At 33.3% G+C, this 18,031-nt stretch overlaps 1 protein-coding gene across 1 annotated transcript in view; it reads right to left on the reverse strand.

Annotated features, from left to right (window-relative positions):
• LOC113106136 (zeta-sarcoglycan-like) overlaps positions 1-18,031 on the reverse strand; it is a 239,840-nt gene that overhangs the window by 26,447 nt on the left and 195,362 nt on the right. Inside the window, exon 4 of the mRNA XM_026267767.1 lies at positions 9,494-9,581. Within this exon, the coding sequence (XP_026123552.1) occupies positions 9,494-9,581 (88 nt within the window). The remainder of the gene's footprint in view (positions 1-9,493; positions 9,582-18,031) is intronic.

Raw genomic sequence — 18,031 nt, forward strand, 5'->3', positions numbered from 1 at the left:
AATGTTGAAGAAGAAAAAAAAAAATAGAGATTTATTATTAACATGGCCACATTGTAACTGAAAGTCTAAACAAAAGACAAATATGGTTCGTTGAACAACTGCACATGACTGATTTTCTGCAAAAAAAAGAAAGAAAAAAAAAGAAAGAAAAATAGAAAAAAAAGACAAAGAAAATATCTGGTGGATCTTGCGATTATGATAAAACTGAAAACTTAATAGGTGAAAATATACCCTACACATTAAATTACAAAAGTTTATTAGACCTAATTTATTTCACAATTAAAATTCATGTTGTTCACAACAGGTTATTATCTCATATTGGTTTGCATTGCATTTAACGTTTGCTTGATTCATGAGCTCAAGGTTTGAGTTCTTGATTACTTCTCAGTGAAAGTACATGTAAGGAGTAAATACTCATTATTTGGACAAGGACATCCTCACTTTGATAAAGCCATCCAGACTGCATCACCTCACGGATCTTATAGAGCCTTCCACTCATCCAGGTGATCGAAATGAGAAATGAGGTGCACTGGATATTAATGACGTGCTCTTGAATATTAATTGATACCGATTTTACCTCTCATCAAAACTGAGGACTGATGATTAATTGTTGTTTTGAGGTTGGAGGAAATTGAAGCTTTCCCTAGGAGTGAAATGGCAAAAAAAATTAATGACCTATAGCAGCGGAAAACCAGATGGTGTTGAAATGAAAAGATGATTGTTGAATTTCACAAATATTGTGAAAAAAAACTGACATTGTTAAATTTATCAGTTGAATAAAAAAAAAAATACCTTGAGGAAAGCATTGAGTGTGATCAGTCAGTAAAGGATGGAAATCCATTCTAAAAGTGACGTGACAATGGCTTTGCTACTCTACAGTGTCTAGAATGTCAAGGAGTGCTGGTGTGTCAGTGGAATAATTTACAGAAATAATGGTGTTAAAAATAAAAACATTTTTAAATATAATAACATGTGTGTTATTACTCTACATCATCATGGCTGTGATTCAGCCATAGGCACACAGGCAATCACAGCCAGGCTGATAGAGCAATATCACATGGTTAAGTAAGGCTCTCTCATAAAGGGATCTCTCACATTTAGGGATCCATGGCAGAAAATAATAATAATAATAATAATAATAATAATAATAATAATAATAATAATAATAATAATAATAATAATAATAATAATAATAATAATAAAAATAAAATAATAATAATAATAAGGGTTTGAAAACCCTTGTTTAACAATACCTATACTGTATAGTCAAATAGTAATGTGCTGTAAAGACACTGCTTTATTATCATGCAGCTTCAGAAAGGCTAACAGCTGGGCTTGGATGAGGTTGAACATCTGTGCAAAATGTTGTTATATAAAACGTGGACCTTCTGATCTGAATTGCTTGGAGGTTCTAATCTGACCTTATGAGTAAACAACCTCTGATGATGCAAGCCAAAGAAATGTCCACATCCTTTTTTTTTTTTTTTTTCAGTCAGTCAGTTAAATAATAATAATAATAATAATAATAATAATAATAATAATAATAATAATAATAAAAATAATAATTATTATTATTATTATTATTATTATTATACAAGGGCTCTTTATTAATTAATGTAAAGAAATGGTGCACATAATAACCGCAAAAAAATACAAATAAATAAAAAGCAAAGATAAATTAGTTTTTCGAACTGGATAATCATCATAAATAAATAAATAAAAATCTCGAACACCTGCATTAATCAGTGGGTATGTGTGCATGTGTCTGGGTGTGGTTTGTGGACAGTGTAAAGAGACAAATAATCAGAGATGTTGTCATAATCAGCAAACACAGCCCTGAAGACTGATGTGTGTATTTGTACACATTAATCTCCATATGTCCTTTAGATTCTCTCTCTCTCTCTCTCTCTCTCTTTGGAGAGTTTAAGCTCACTACCTTGAAGTGGCAATGTGGCATTGCAAATGATGATATTCATTTAAAACTAGCAATTTATTCTAGCTAAATTAAACACCATAAAACAGCACATTACATTTCTAAATGTTCCTCTACATGCATGCACACTTTGCCAATGTATTCTTATCATGATTAATTACTTGGAACTAATCGCTGGAATCACTGGATTTTTGGTGCTGTGGAACTTATAATTGGAGACTTGAGCACCTTGAGGTGGCTGTTTTTGAAATTTCCAGGTATATGTATATTTAAATTAGGTTCCCTAGTGCATTGCAGTGGATGCAATGGACTAAAACTTTTGAAATTTTATCTTGAGCTCCCCTTGACTATACGAAATTCAAATACATCCATACATAACTTATTCTGATGACATGTCATCTAGGATTTTTGTCTTTGAAGAGATAAACTGCACCAAGCAAATCACTTTGCGTGCACCTTTTTAATGGCATGTTGATGTAGAGTATTAAACAGCAATGTAACATTCAACCACATCTCGTTAGCCCCTGTTGGTATAGATGTTGCTTTCAAGAACATTTCGGTTGGTCCGTTGAGTCAAGTTTGAGTAGAACGCCAGTGGGGTAGCAATTTGTAATGCCTAATCAAAACCCCATAATATTTATACAAATGTATACATTAATTTAACATTTGTGTATAAGCCAGGAGGCTAATTGGCTAGCAGTATGCCAAACTGACACACTGGGTGATTAAAAATGCTAAAACATGCTGTTTATAAAATGTTTATACATTTTACAGAAAAAAGCTACAGTAAAAAACCTGTTAATTAGTTACTTTATCATTTGGTAAAAAAAAAAAAAAAAAAAAAAAAAAAAAAAAAAAACCTTATACAGTGTATGTACAGTGTGCATGAATATTTATTTTATTATTTATTTATACATATATATATATATATATATATATATATATATATATATATATATATATATATATATATATATATATATATATATATATATATATATTTCTAATAGGTCTGAATAGAGTACTTATTATCTCATTAAGTTATTTCAGCTAATAGAAAATTAATGGGCAGGCTGAATTTTTCATGACAACTAATTGCCTTTAAAATGAATGGAAATGCTAATTGTTAACATTTTGGAAACGGTGGTGGTAAAGGACACTGGCTGCGTCCCCGTGCCACACCTGAGTCCCCACCATCACACGCTTGTCTTCCTGTTGTCCTTGTCCGTCCCCTGAGCATCTCTCGCTCATGTCCTCTCTGTCACCCAGCGCTAATGAAATCATATCCCACTCTCTCAAAGCGGAGAAGCCATTCATTATGCAGTCTACACTTCTAAAAATGAAAAGTCAATTACACAAAAAGCAAATGCTGTGTCCCCTCAATGTCCTCTCAATTGTTTGGCCTCTGGAGGAGGTGTTCAGAGGAGAGACAAGCTCACAGCAGGACTCGGCGCGTGAGAACAGCCCATGCACAGATTATTTTCCTGTCCCTCGTTTTCAATAATCTGCACAGGGACCTCGTGGCCATCAGCAGGGTGCCTCAGGTTAGCAGAGACGGATGGAGGGATGGAGAGAGAGAATGAAAACAAGATCTGACAGCACAAGCTTGATGCTGCATTTCATCACCAGCTCACTTCCAGCACACATCTCATAAACACCCCCAACTAAATCCTGCAGCCCAATAATTTAGCAATGCAGCGTTCCTGCAAGAAGGTCATGAGGAACTGCAATTTACCTGAAACGCACAACTCTGGAGTGTCACAAGGTGAGGATGCCCAAAACAGTCAGTCTAAGGGATTTTGAGGTTCTTAACCTACTTTTTAAGGTTTCAAGTTCTTGTGATTCTCCAGACACCATTCACGCTAAACAAATTTTACTGTGAGATTGTGTTTTTGCTCACCAAGGGTGCATGTTTTTATAAGTATTATCAAAAAAATAAATAAAATAAAAATAAATAAAAAATTAATGTTTTTTAACCTATTTTTTTTTAGATTTTTAAATTATTTAAAGAGAACAATGGCAATAAGACAATTCATATATATATATATATATATATATATATATATATATATATATATATATATATATATATATATATATATATATATATATATATATATATATATATATTAGGGCTGTCAAATGATTAAAATCTTTAATCAAATTAATCAGAATTTTCAGTGGATTAATCAGGATTAATCACTATTTGCAATTACACCTGAATCCTAACCATTTTTTTTTTTCTGAAATGCATACCAAAAGATAAATAACAGGACACAGATACATAATTTTCATGTATTGATTCATCAACATGTGGTTCTTTTTTTCTGAATTTCAAAAGTTTAACATTTACTTAGATCAAATTTACCTGAGCACTATATCAAACCATGCCATTTAACAACAGATAGTGTAAGAGTTTTAGCTGAACCAGTGGTTAAATATAGCCACATATCTATGAAATTATGCATAGAGAAACTCGAAAGAATGAACTCAGAAACACAAACATGCGCCACCATCACATAAGCAGCACTCTGGGCACTCTTGTTTTTGGGAGGTGTTCATTTGCTCTGCCACAGTACTTTAGGATCAATATTCTCACGTTCTGAAGGCTTCTGACGTTCTGCCAGTAAAACCAAGTAAAAATGCATATGCTTTTCCAAACAGCTGTAATTTTCGCTGCATTGCATGTATGCGTTCTGGCATGCGCAGGGTGAAACACAGGACGCTATAACAGGAAGAAGCTCCAGCGTATAAACTACCAAAATTGTCTCTGTTTATCGAGCTTGGCATGAATGTATTTGAGAGTAACTGGGGTAAAACCTTAAGCTTCTTCTTTGTTTTCGTCGCGGCGCTCGCCGCTGTTTTTTACTATCTTGAGTATTCAGAGATCGACGAGACTTTCCTGACCTGAATAATTTTTTCACACTGCGCATGCGTGAAATGCATTAAAAAAATTTACGTAATTAACAACAAACAACTAATTAACATCGTTAACGCGCTATTTTTGACAGCCCAAATACATATATATATATATATATATATATATATATATATATATATATATATATATATATATATATATATATATATATATATATATATATATATATATATATATATATATTTGTTATTATTATTAAAGTTGACACAAATTTTGCTTCCTTAAATTTTTATGTAAACTTTGATGCTTATTTTAAGGATTCTCTGATTAATAGGTTCAAAAGAAGAGATTATTATTATTTTTTTTTATAACAATGTAAATGTCTTTGCTGTAACTTTTGAATATAATGTGTGAATATGTTTAATAACAATATCCAACACTATATGTGTGATTTCTAATGCTTTTGGAATACTTGCTTATTTCATAGCTTGTGTTTTATGTATCCTAAATACACAAAATTAAATAATATTTTCAAACTATTTTCTGGAGATTACATACAATAAAAGTATTCAGTGCTTCTTTTTTATGCAATTAATGTAACATGTAATTTATATTTTACTATGGATTTTCATTGAACAACGGTAAAACAGTAAAATGTGTTTTGAAGGCATAAACATTTTCCAAAGCAGTTGAAAAAAAAAAAAAAAAAGGATATCAATCCCAGGTAAGTAGTGCTCTATGTTGAAGAAATATATTATAAAATAATTTGCAGTTCCAGTTCATATAAATTTCCTGCAAGCCCATATGCAAATCCGGTGACCCCATTTTGGTTTGTGACCCAAGGCTGAGAACCCTGGTCCTAAAGCCACATAGACTATGACAGATTACAGCTCTCTGATATTTAAGCGACTCCCTTATGAACACATGATAAAGTCATGATCGCAGCACTACCGCTTCATACTCACCACAACGCAGCGGTGCATCGATCACCTGAACTTATGGGCCAAATTACAAAAACAGAGACCTCTGCACCCCTGGGCCAAGCTATCAGAGGACAGCACAGCTCTCTGTTTCTCAGCACCTCCATACAATTTCTGTTTTGAAGATTAATGTTCTTGCAGCGAGTGGGTTCAGGGACGAGAGAACAAGGAGAGGAGGGAAACAAACAGCAAACAAGTGTGTGGAAGCGACAGGTGATACAGATTAACTTTAGCTATTCCATGATATTCCCTAAATATTCAGTCAATGTCAAGAGAGCAATGACAGCCTAAAGGCAACGACCCTGCAGAGTCGGTCAATGTCAAATAGTGTTTATAGAGGGCACATTGGTGAGAGTGTTATGAGACTCCAACTGGTAAAAAAACTTCCAGTGTAGAAGTGAATTCCCATAGCATTTGTTTACAATTGTGTAACTGAAAAACTGTTTTATTTTAACCTTATTATGATTCTTCACTTTCATCGTTTAGTATCATTTAATGTTGAATGCTTGAATTCAATTCAAATAAATAGAATAGAATAGAATAGAATAGAAATATACTTCATACACAATCAACAACTCCACCCTCTGAGAATATCTGACAGCTATACAAAGTGTAAAAGAAAGTGAAAGTGACGTGACATTCAGCCAAGTATGGTGACCCATACTCAGAATTTGTGCTTTGCATTTAACCCATCCGAAGTGCACACACACAGAGCATTGAACACACACACACACTGTGAACACACACCCGGAGCAGTGGGCAGCCATTTATGCTGCGGCGCCCGGGGAGCAGTTGGGGGTTCGATGCCTTGCTCAAGGGCACCTAAGTCGTGGTATTGAAGGTGGAGAGAGAACTGTACATGCACTCCCCCCACCCACAATTCCTGCCGGCCCGGGACTCAAACTCACAACCTTTCGATTGGGAGTCCGACTCTCTAATCATTAGGCCACGACTTCCCCAAAAAATGTACTTACGTCAATTTATGTAAGTAAATTGACTGCAGAGGCACTAAATCAATACTAAAACAAACAAAAAGGGTCTAAATAGAACAGAGGAAGTCTCTATAGGAAGCAATTTTGACTCAAACAGTACATATCTGGGGCATTTTTATCACTTTCATTGACACTGGTTAATTTCTAGTCCTGCCTTAATAAAGCTCCATGGGGCACAAATAGCCTGAGATTTAATTTAAAAAGAAGCCATATGAGTCAGATAATGCTTGCTGTGTTTTTGCTAGGAAAGCAGATTTATATGCTATATTTAGAATTAGGTTATACAATTTCTAAAGGCATATCTGAACATTAATATAGCATTTCCCAGCTGAAAAGACCAGGGTATGTTTACACAACAACTATGTACTAAAATTGGAAGAGTTTTGTGTATATTCAAAACGATCTCCTTTCAATCAGATTTGTGAAAATGAATGAAAACACTCCATAATGCATGCCAGGCCAGTAGCTGGCAATGGTACTTTGTATATGAACACTACGCTGCACACATTTCTATAGACATGAAATATGCATGTGCATGACGTCACCGTTTTCACAAATTCACATTTTGTTGTTTACATGGAGATGATAACGGTATTAGTTTCAAAGACTTGCACTTTGAAACCTGTTTTCAAAAGTTTGAATGACCAAAATGCATAAAACTTTTCGTTTTTAGTTGACAGTGTTGTTTAAACACCCCTAAATTTGTAAACCCAGAGTAGAGCTGGAGTTAATTAAATTAAATTAAATTAAATTAAATTAATTCACCAGCTGAAGTGCCCTTCATAACCATCAGAGGGCATTCTATCCCATACCTCTGTCACTCAGTCTTGGACTTCATTTCCCATAATCTTTTGCCCCAGACTCATCAGCACTCATTGTTTGCACCTGTGTCTGGTTAACCCTGTCTGCACACAATAAATAAATGCCTGGTTCATTTTGTCACTCATGATGGAAAAGTCTAGCCTACTCTGTTTGCCTCAGCCCTGAACTCTGTCATTGTTTGGACTGCTTACTGTGTTTTGACTATGATTGCTACTACAAACTACTGAACTTGGATCCTCAGCCTTCATGTCCTGGTGCAGTTTTGTGACATCCATTTTATGTACCAGGGATGAAGAACACTTCCACAATTACCTAGAATATCTATTGGTTTTCCCTTTACTGTAATTCATTAAATTCCACCTCCTTTTTTTTTGTCATTCAAATTCATGTTCAACTTCCTGTAAGATGCAGCCCATTTAATTCAAATTCCAAGTAATGAGTTAAATAGGAGCCAATTATCCAAATCTGAATATTGTGAAATCCTGTCAAATCAACACTAACACACATAAAACAGCCACAGTCAGTGAAAATTTAAAAAAAAAAAATAAATAATAATAATAATAATACAAAAACAGAGGTTTCAATATTTATTTGCTGCCTGTTACTATAGTAATACAGGGAAAACAATGTGTGTGGTGGTTGCTTTCTCTGTTCTCCTTAGCACAGTAAAGCTGTGATCTGCCATTCTGAGGTAGAGCATCTCATTTTTCTGGCTTCAGGGGTAGTTGCTTCTGCTCTGATCTTACAGCTAGTTTGAGTCAGGTAGATATTTTTATGCACACACAAACATAAACATAAACTCTGACCATAAATTGCTGACCAGGGAAGAGGATTCACTGGAAAATACAGGAAAGCACAGGGACTTGAGAAACCCCTGTGGCTGCACTGAGATAGAGCAGTAATTGTGGGAGGCCCTGAGCCTGGCGGGGAGCCGGCCCCAGAATGCAGCCTGCTGTCTTTTGAAACGTGATGGTGTAACTGAGCACCAACTGAGAACAAAAACACAAGACAATGGGGGTTTGCAATGGGGGTTTTCTGAGTAAATGTGCATGAGTTACTGTGAAGTACAGCACATTGCATTACAAAAAAAATATATATAAAATAAATAAAAATGTATTTTATTCCTGTGATGTCAAAGCTGAGTTTCAGTAGACATTGCTTCAGCTTTCAGTGTCACATGGTCCTTCACAAGTCATTCCAATATGCAGATTTGGTGCTTAAGTATGTATGTATGTACAGTGTGTATTTATTTATTTTCAATGTTGAAAACTGTGCTACTTTTTTTCACCCCAGGATTCTTTGATATATTTAGAAAGTTCAAAAGAACAGCAAAAGTGGGTCTCGTAGAGTCTAAAACAACTGTAACGGTGTACGCTGTACCACCAGATTTTAGTGTTCTTCCAGTTTAATCTCTGAATATATTACAATTATTGTGTCATTTACTAAAATGCCATCTAGGTATTTAAGTAAAAGCAAATATATATATATATATATATATATATATATATATATATATATATATATATATATATATATATATATATATATATATATATATATTAACAATGATGAATTCTGAAATCGTCAAGACCAGGAGTCTTTTCTTTATTCAAACTACTTTCATGTAAATAAGCAGATGCAAGTTAGTAGTACAATGAAGTTCCAAAAATAAATAAATAAAAATACAATTGAAAAAATAAGGTTTTTATTGCAACACTGTAGGAGTTCCAAAAATGGAAATATTGTAGTATCTCAAATAATAAATAGTGAATAGATGCATGATTGAAAAATACATCAGCTGTAAATGAAAAGGCCCGCTGTGAAAAGAGAAATTGTGAATTCAGGTGACATGTCCGTGAAAATCTAGTTTAAAATTGCCACTCACCCACAGTGAGCTGTCCTGTCAGCTGGCCAAGGTTATTCCGTGCATTCACCGTCACATTGCGGTCTGACTGTAAGACCAGAGGACTGCCCTGAAACAAACACAACAAAGACAGAAACTGATTAAAGGATCCTGCATATTAAAAGAAGTTGAACAAGATAAAGCAGAACAACCTAAAGTTGCTAGGTACATTTTAGAACACACCTAAAATACTACTAATAGTAATAATGCAACCAAATTAGAACATTATTAAAATAACTAGACTAAGTAATAACTAATATTTCAACTTTAATGGACAAAAATATAAACAAAAATGAAATATTAAGAAATTACATAAAAATAAAATATGTATTCATTGCAGTAAAATGTGTGTCATATTAAGTACAAACTGTAGGACAAAAATCTAAATAATAGATTACAATAATAGCTGCTGAGAATAAGCTGATGGAAGCCATGAAAGAAATTTATATAAAGGAGACAGAACTGACAATAACGTACATTTCAAAGGCATCACTTGTGACCACTTGTTTGTTGATTTAATGTGATGCTATATGTAATATCTGAACTGTGAGAGACTCAATATGTGCGTGTGTTTGTTCATAGATGAATGCACTTGGCTTGCTGGATGTGTGTCTGTGTGTGTTCATGCCTGCAGGGGTGCATGCTGTGGATCACTGGATTCAGTGTCTTCATGTTCTATGCATCTCTGATCCTAGTGATATACATCCTCTTCCACCACAGAACCTCTGCTGGCATTAGTGTTGTCTTATGTAAATATGGCAACATTTTGGATGACAGTTACTGTATTGAAAAGTATGCCATATGCTTATGTATGCCATATATCCATTTCAAAAGTACAAATTTACACATTAGTGTAAGTGGGATATTGATTGAAAGAGACTGGATAGAATTCTCAGTTACACTTTTCCTAGTGGTCTGACAAAAAAAAAAAAAAAAAAAAAACATCCTTTACAATATCAGTGCTACAGAAAAAGGAAAAATAATTATCACCGATGGAAAAAAAATAAAATAATAAATAACACTGATGATCACAAAGATGAAATAAAATAAAAATAAAAAGTCAGAATTTGTACTCTTTTGTTTTCCTCTGTCTATACAGGATAAACTTTCCAACTGAAGAATCATGAGATGAACCTTTGAGCTATTTCAGAGAAATGGTTTATCATTGGTTGATCTACATTCTCTTCATTAGTCAAGAGTCACTTGCACGATTCATGCCAAATTTACAAAATGTGCTTGACAGTTTATGAACCATTTAGCATTGACTTATACAATGAACTAAAGACTAGATGTTTTGAGGGGTAAGACTACTGCACAGAAAACTATATAATACATTTTGAGCAACATGACATTAGCAATTGATAATGTAGGAATCCGCAGATAAATGTGCATAATAAGTTCTATGAATGTAGAAAAGCAATCACAACTTGTTCAAAAGAATGATAAAGTGGTTTTATGATGTTTATAAATGACTAGATGATGTGGAGGTTGTACAAGTAGTTTTGAGAATTTCATTTCTGATTTGAGAAATGAAACAAAGTGACTGAGAAAAACAGTTTATGGAACAGTTGGCAAAACTATATAAAATGCAAAAGAGAATTGACTAGGGGACCACATAGTGTTCGGGGCCCTGGGCTGCAGCCCATTTTGCTCATTAAGATAACGCGGCCCTGCCGGTCACATTCATGAGTGCATTCAATTGTGAAATCAGCCCATCATAATTAAGTCAGTATATTGTTTAGAGTGTGTTTGTGTGTTACTTTTATAAGCTGATGTAAAGCTCAGTGTCTTTTAATGCTTAAAAATCTTAGATTGGCTTCAAAGCACAGCACTCCGTTTTGACATTGATCGACCTGCCAGCCGACCACATCGATACATCGACAGTGAAGTACAGTGAAGGGCCACAAGAGCAGGTTCCCATTGTGTGTGTGTGTGTGTGTGTGTGTGTCTGGTTAGTGTGTGGCCTTATGTCGTTTTTTGAACAAAAGCAGTAAACACTTCACATCCGTCATAAACATGTTATGACAGAATGATTTTGTTATTGTAAAATGTGTGTAATTACTTAATTTTGAATATATTCACTGGCAGAGATAACAGACCAAACAACTGTCAAAACTGTGTCCAAACTCCTTACGTTTGGATTTTTTTTTTCTACACTTCCGAATAAATGTTTTTATTCAAAGAGTATAAAATTTCTCAAGAAAGTTATAGGCAATTTCTATTATTATAGGTGCTTTTCAGTGAAAAACAGGTCTATTTAGTTTACTAAATAATTGTTAGGGTGTAAAGTAAATGGAAAAAGTGTTATATAATAACAAAACACGGAAGCAAAGTGACTTTTTTTAGATAGATATATTTTCAGTATTTTCAGTATTCATTATTTGATGAACAACAAATTCAAGCAGTGTAACAAGTTGTGAAAACAATTGTGCAAATGGTCTTGTGCAACAACATTACAAACAGTGCAAATGATTCACAAACTACACACAAAATGAGTGCAACAGAACAAACATTGCAAATGATCTTTACAAATTATATAAGAATTATTTACATAATGTAACAACATAATGTGTCAGAAATGGATTCTATCTGGACATCGCCTAGCATTGTTAAAACATAAAACCAGGACTTTATCTGATATGTTCGGCTGTTTCAGTCTTGTTTTTGGTTTGATTTATGTTAAAGTGCTTTGCTGTGTGTTTTTCTGTGCTGTGTTAGGACGTGTGTTTGTTTTCATGCACACACGAATCAATTAGTTACACTTTGAGCTTGTTCAAATTTCCAAAGAAATATGCTAATGTTTCAAAAGAACAAAACCTATGTTTACTGTAATAATAACAAAACAAAATAAAAATAAAAAATGTAAAAAATACATTTGACCTAAATAATAATTTAGTGTTTGTGTGTGTGCATATATATATATATATATATATATATATATATATATATATATATATATATATATATATATATATATATATATATATATATATATATATATTAAAATTATTATTGTAAATTAAACAGATTTCAATCTTGATTACTGATCATTTAAAATATATAAAAAATATCTGAAAGCTACATGTAATGTCTTAATGTATTATCTAATATATATATATATACACACACACACACACACACACATGAATCAAATTATAATTAAAATTGATTACAATTATTTAAATGATTTATACTTAAAAAATAAATATTGGAAAAGAGTTCTACAGATCACTGAGTTCTGCAAAAGCTCCCTCTATAATCAAAGAAGCTAAACTTCATAAATAATTGCTTATTTACATTGTGTTTCCATTTTCTGTCGATATAACAAGAGGATTTAAATGATGTCACAAAAGGCACAGAAAGAAAGAAACCAAGTAATTTATCCATGCACAGAACTTTCAGTCACACGTCAGTGACAGAAGCCAACTGTTTTGCATTACAGTGACGAGTCCTTAGTCGATCACTTCAACAATGGAAGCAGATTGGAGCTGCAGTTTCTGCACTTGCTGTCTCACACTGTATAATTAGATCCAGATGATGTGAATCTAATGGAGTAAAACACTATCTTCTCTAATTATCTCAGAAACACCCCTCTTTCCAACACTACATGTTCTGACATCAGCTGTGGGATGTTTCAGGTTGAGATGGACAGAGTTATTGCTCTTGATCATGAATAAATAACCAGGGCAGAAAATGAAGTTCATCAAAGGGCACATTCAAATAAAAAGTAAGCAATGAAAGGGCAGTGCAGGTTCATGCCTATGATACAGCCATAAAAGCAAGCTTTATATTTTCATTTTAATTGCTCTACCTTGACATAAACTCAGCATTCAACAGTATGTCAAATGTTCCTTTTATTTAAACCCAACATGACCGGCTTGTGAAATTAGTCACCTGGCGGCTTAGAAGTGGAAACATGCAAATAACCTAATATCCATTTACATAAAAAAACATGCCACTTCAGCTAGAGTGTTGATCTTTATTTCCATTCCAATCAAAAACAGATCCAAAATCTCTGTCCACGCCTCACCGCCTCATTCTTCTCCTTCCGTCTTTACACAATGCAAAGCAGGACACTGAATAAAGAGAGAGAATTTGTGTGAATGTCATTCAGGCATGACAATTCTGTGTTGTTCCCAGATGTCCACCTGTTCTTCATTATCTCTCTTTCATTGTTTTTCCTCTCGTTTAATCACACACTCAAATCCCACACACCTGCTGAGATGCTAAATTTAGACGCCGTTTCCCCCATCTACCGTGGCGACCCCTGTGATGTGCCTTACTTAATAGATTCTGTTTGATTGTTAATCACAAAATCTTCACAAAGATTAAATCCATCTAGACACTGTTTCTCAGAAATAAAACATGGGTTCACATTCAATTTTGCTACTTATACAGGATAAAGAATGTGATTGTACACTACCATTACTCCAGTCTTTAGTGTCACATCATCCTTCAATAAATTTCTCATATATGCTCATATATTGTGTATGTGTTGAAGACTGAATATCACAATACTTGAGGTGGGCCCTTTTGACTTAACTTCCCACAACAGAAAACCAGAAAAGAGACTCTGGGTGTGCCACATTTATTAACAGGTAACTGTGCAAAATTATGGGATAGTATTTTTGTCACACTGCTTCCGTCCAACCATACTCGTAGTGTTAATTTGCAGGTTGTGTTAAAATGTAGTTAATTGTTAAATGTAATAATTTTCTTCCAAATACGATAATTTTGAACTTCTGGTACGATACTTGGACATTTCCAATCTGGCAACACTGTCTGTTGATGTTGGGCCAGGGGAGGGAGAAACATCCTCATCAGGTGTAACGCTAAGGCCTTGTGTCAGGCTGTTCATCAAGCCAAGGTTTTTTGCTAAAAAAAAATTAAGAAAGGAGCTCTGCAATATATCACAATTAATATGCAGTGTTTTCAACCACATAATGTTTATTTTAGGTTTCATACATTTAAATATACATAATCACTAGTAAAACAATACTTTGGTAGTTTGTAAAATACACACTGATGTCTATGGTAGCAGCAAAAACTATCTTATCAAATGTAATTTGCCGACGTGTTTTAGTCATGTATCAGACACACATAGCAGAAAAATAAAGTTTCCTATATTCTTCGTCCAGTTCAACAGCCACTTACTTTCATGTTTTTCGGAAGAAACTGGGGAATTCAAGTCCTGTACGTTAAATCCGGCTGAGAGGTCTCTGAACTGCAGCGCTCATCTCGTTATAGATCAAGATAATTTATGAAGGTTTTTAAACAACGAATCGGAATATCAGATAGTTGACATGGTAGGCAAGTTTGTGTATATATTTTAATAAAAAATTAAAAACTAAGTAAAACGAATACCGATACATCTGTTAGTGGCTGCGGTGTGTCACGTGACAATCATGAAGCGTCGCCATGGAAACAAGGGGTCAGTTAAAATATTTGTAACTTACGCGTGAAAGGGTTGATTTAAAAAAAAACAATAATAAAAAAAAAATAATATATATATATATATATATATAAGTAAACAACAATAGCCCAAGTTTAGTAAACTTTTTATTGAGACTATAAAAAAATAATTCTGCATCTATTTTTAGGTGTGCTTAGCTGCTACTGTGTGTGGCACAGGCACACCCTGGCACACCCGTGGCTACGCCACTGGCACAGCAACACCCTGGCAATCATCCAGTGGTATCTTCATTTATATTATTCATATACTATTATAGCGTTCATTAATATTTTTGAATTTGCTTTTATTTTTATATTTTAAGTTTCCATTTTTTTTAACACACACACACATATTATTGCCAAATTTTGTGTATGAAAACCTTGGAATAGATTTTATTTATAATTTTAATCAAATTTTGAGAAGTACAGAAATTATTCATCCGCTGTTTTGCTCTGGTTAAAATACCAGCAGACATTCAGCACCACGGACAGAGCAGCTACATTGATGGGAAGAAGAAGCCAGGCAGAGAACATTGCTGATGGCACACAGGCAGGCAAAACAGATGATGCAAGAGTAAGTTCAGGGTAAAAGCATTCACACTTATCTCCTTCTGGAGCAGAGGAGGAATCTCTCGCCATGAGTAGGAGTAAAATATCAGACTTTTGCATTTAAAGTACTGTCTAACAACCTGACTTAAATTGCATCAGAGAGAGGCATTTCAAATGTCAAAAAACCTATTATGTCTTTTCTCAGTAATGTAATGAGATATTGACACGACACTACTGCTTCTCATACCATACAACCCAACAAAATACTAGATTAGTAGGGTTCAGCAGATAATAAAATTAAAATAAAATTATGGCATAGTGATATTATAAAAGCACAAAAGGCTGTGACTGAATAATAATAATAATAATAATAATAATAAAAATAATAAAATTAAAAAAAAATCTATTATATCTAATATTATATTAGTATTAAATGGTCACTTTTTATAAATTTAGTACATCTTTGCCAAATACAATTATAAAATTATTTAAATAATAATAATAATAATAAAATAAAAAATACCCCAAACAACTGTATTTTCTCAATAAAATTTCATTTAACATTACTACTACAGGAAAAACCTTTTGGTAAACAGCAAACAAAATCCATCTAGCCTTCCTCTGGGAAGGAGTGGAAACCAAACCTTTGCTATAAATGTGACAACGCTAGGAATAACAAACCAATTTATCTCCCAGTGTTGCAATTAAAAACTAACAAGTTTCCATTTGTGGCACTATAATATGAATGTACGTCCCTGCACCCTAAGGGGGGATAAAGCTTAAGACCACACTTTTGCCTTTATGATGGTATGTCTTAGGAAAGACTCTCAGGGTAAGACTTTGTGCTTCTTACAGAACTAAAAACCATGGAAGTGCAGCTGATCTTACAGGGGGCAAGACCAAATAACTTCACAACTCAAGGCTTAAAGGTGAAGTGTAATTTTATTTTATTTATTTTTTTCAATGTTAAAATACATTTTTATATACCAGAGAAACGTGCAGAGACATTCTGTTTAGTGTAATTTCTAAAAATCTCCCTAGCAGAGTACCTGTTTATGATTAAATAAATAAAAAGGAAAATGGTATGGAAACAGTTTTCTCTCAGAATTGCTTGTAAATTTCACATATACTTGCAAAGAAACAGCAAGTAGCTCACTGAAATAAATGTGCAATTTTGATGTAGAATATTTAAATATTTTCTTGTAAAACATGCTCCATTAATTTGTTGTTTTATGTACTACTTTGAAAAATATTACTTCTATAATTATTATTATCTATTTTTTTGTTTTGTTTCTTTTTACAGTGGATATAAAAAGTATCTAATTTAGCACTAGGGTATAAAAAAATTGAATATATAAGATTCTAAAATATCATGTGCTAAGATGTAAGTAATTTAAATCTAATAATCAATATATTTTCTTCAATAATAATAATAAAAACCTTTATTATTCTTTATTCTGAGTTATACATTTCCAAATGCATACCTAATCTATAATTGAGTGCTACAGTTTTAATAATTTTATAAAAATATGCATCTTCAGTAAATTATGTCTTTAGGCGCTTGCTCATCACTTTGGTTGTTGAACAGGTCTTCATACCTGAATCATTTCAGTTGTTTGATTCAAGCATCTAAACACCACAAAAATGTTGGTACAGTGGAGTGGAGATCAGCACCAGTCAGTGCTCTGGATGAGGTCAGCATGTAAGGTGGCATTAGATTATGCACACAAACACACACACACACACACACACACACACACACACACACACACACACACACACACACAAACTGGCAGTCACTGCCAAACAGCAAGAAAAACACTCATTTGTGTATAACTATGGAGAAAATGCCCTGCACGTCCCTGAAGCACAAACACAAATACTGGCTTTCATTGCATTTGCCACTGTGCATAGTTAACACATTTATTATTGCAAGGACAAACACATATGCTCAAACACCCACACACTTGTATATGCATAGCACATTACACAAATACTGTATTTGTATAGTCTATATGCATATATTAGTGAGATATGGGCTGGTAACCGAAAAGCTGTGAATCAGATTTTTTATTTTTTTATATTATTGATGAGTATTAGAGGTTGTTAGAACTATGAGCACAAAGGTATGATAAAGTTGTTAGATTTTTTAATAGTCCCTGAATCACCTAATCATCATCTAATTATCATAAATGAAAGCCTAGACTCAGGTGTATTTGAAAGCCCGGAAAGACTTAACAACAGATGTGCACATCCGATTCTTGTTTAAGCTAAGAAAGAAGTGCCTAATATATATAAAGCAATAACATATATATAAATCTATGGATGCCATTTTCCTGTATACATATATTTAAAAACGTATTTTAAGAATTCTGTGAAAAATTATAAATAAAATAATATGAATATGAATAAAATATTACTTTATATAACTTAAAATGACTTGGATCCCAGTGTGCATACATACAGGTGCATCTAAAAATTTAATATCAGTGAAAAGTGCTTTATTTGTTGTAATTAAAA

This window comes from Carassius auratus, chromosome 1 (assembly GCF_003368295.1).
Source record: "Carassius auratus strain Wakin chromosome 1, ASM336829v1, whole genome shotgun sequence".
NCBI classification, from domain to species: domain Eukaryota; kingdom Metazoa; phylum Chordata; class Actinopteri; order Cypriniformes; family Cyprinidae; genus Carassius; species Carassius auratus.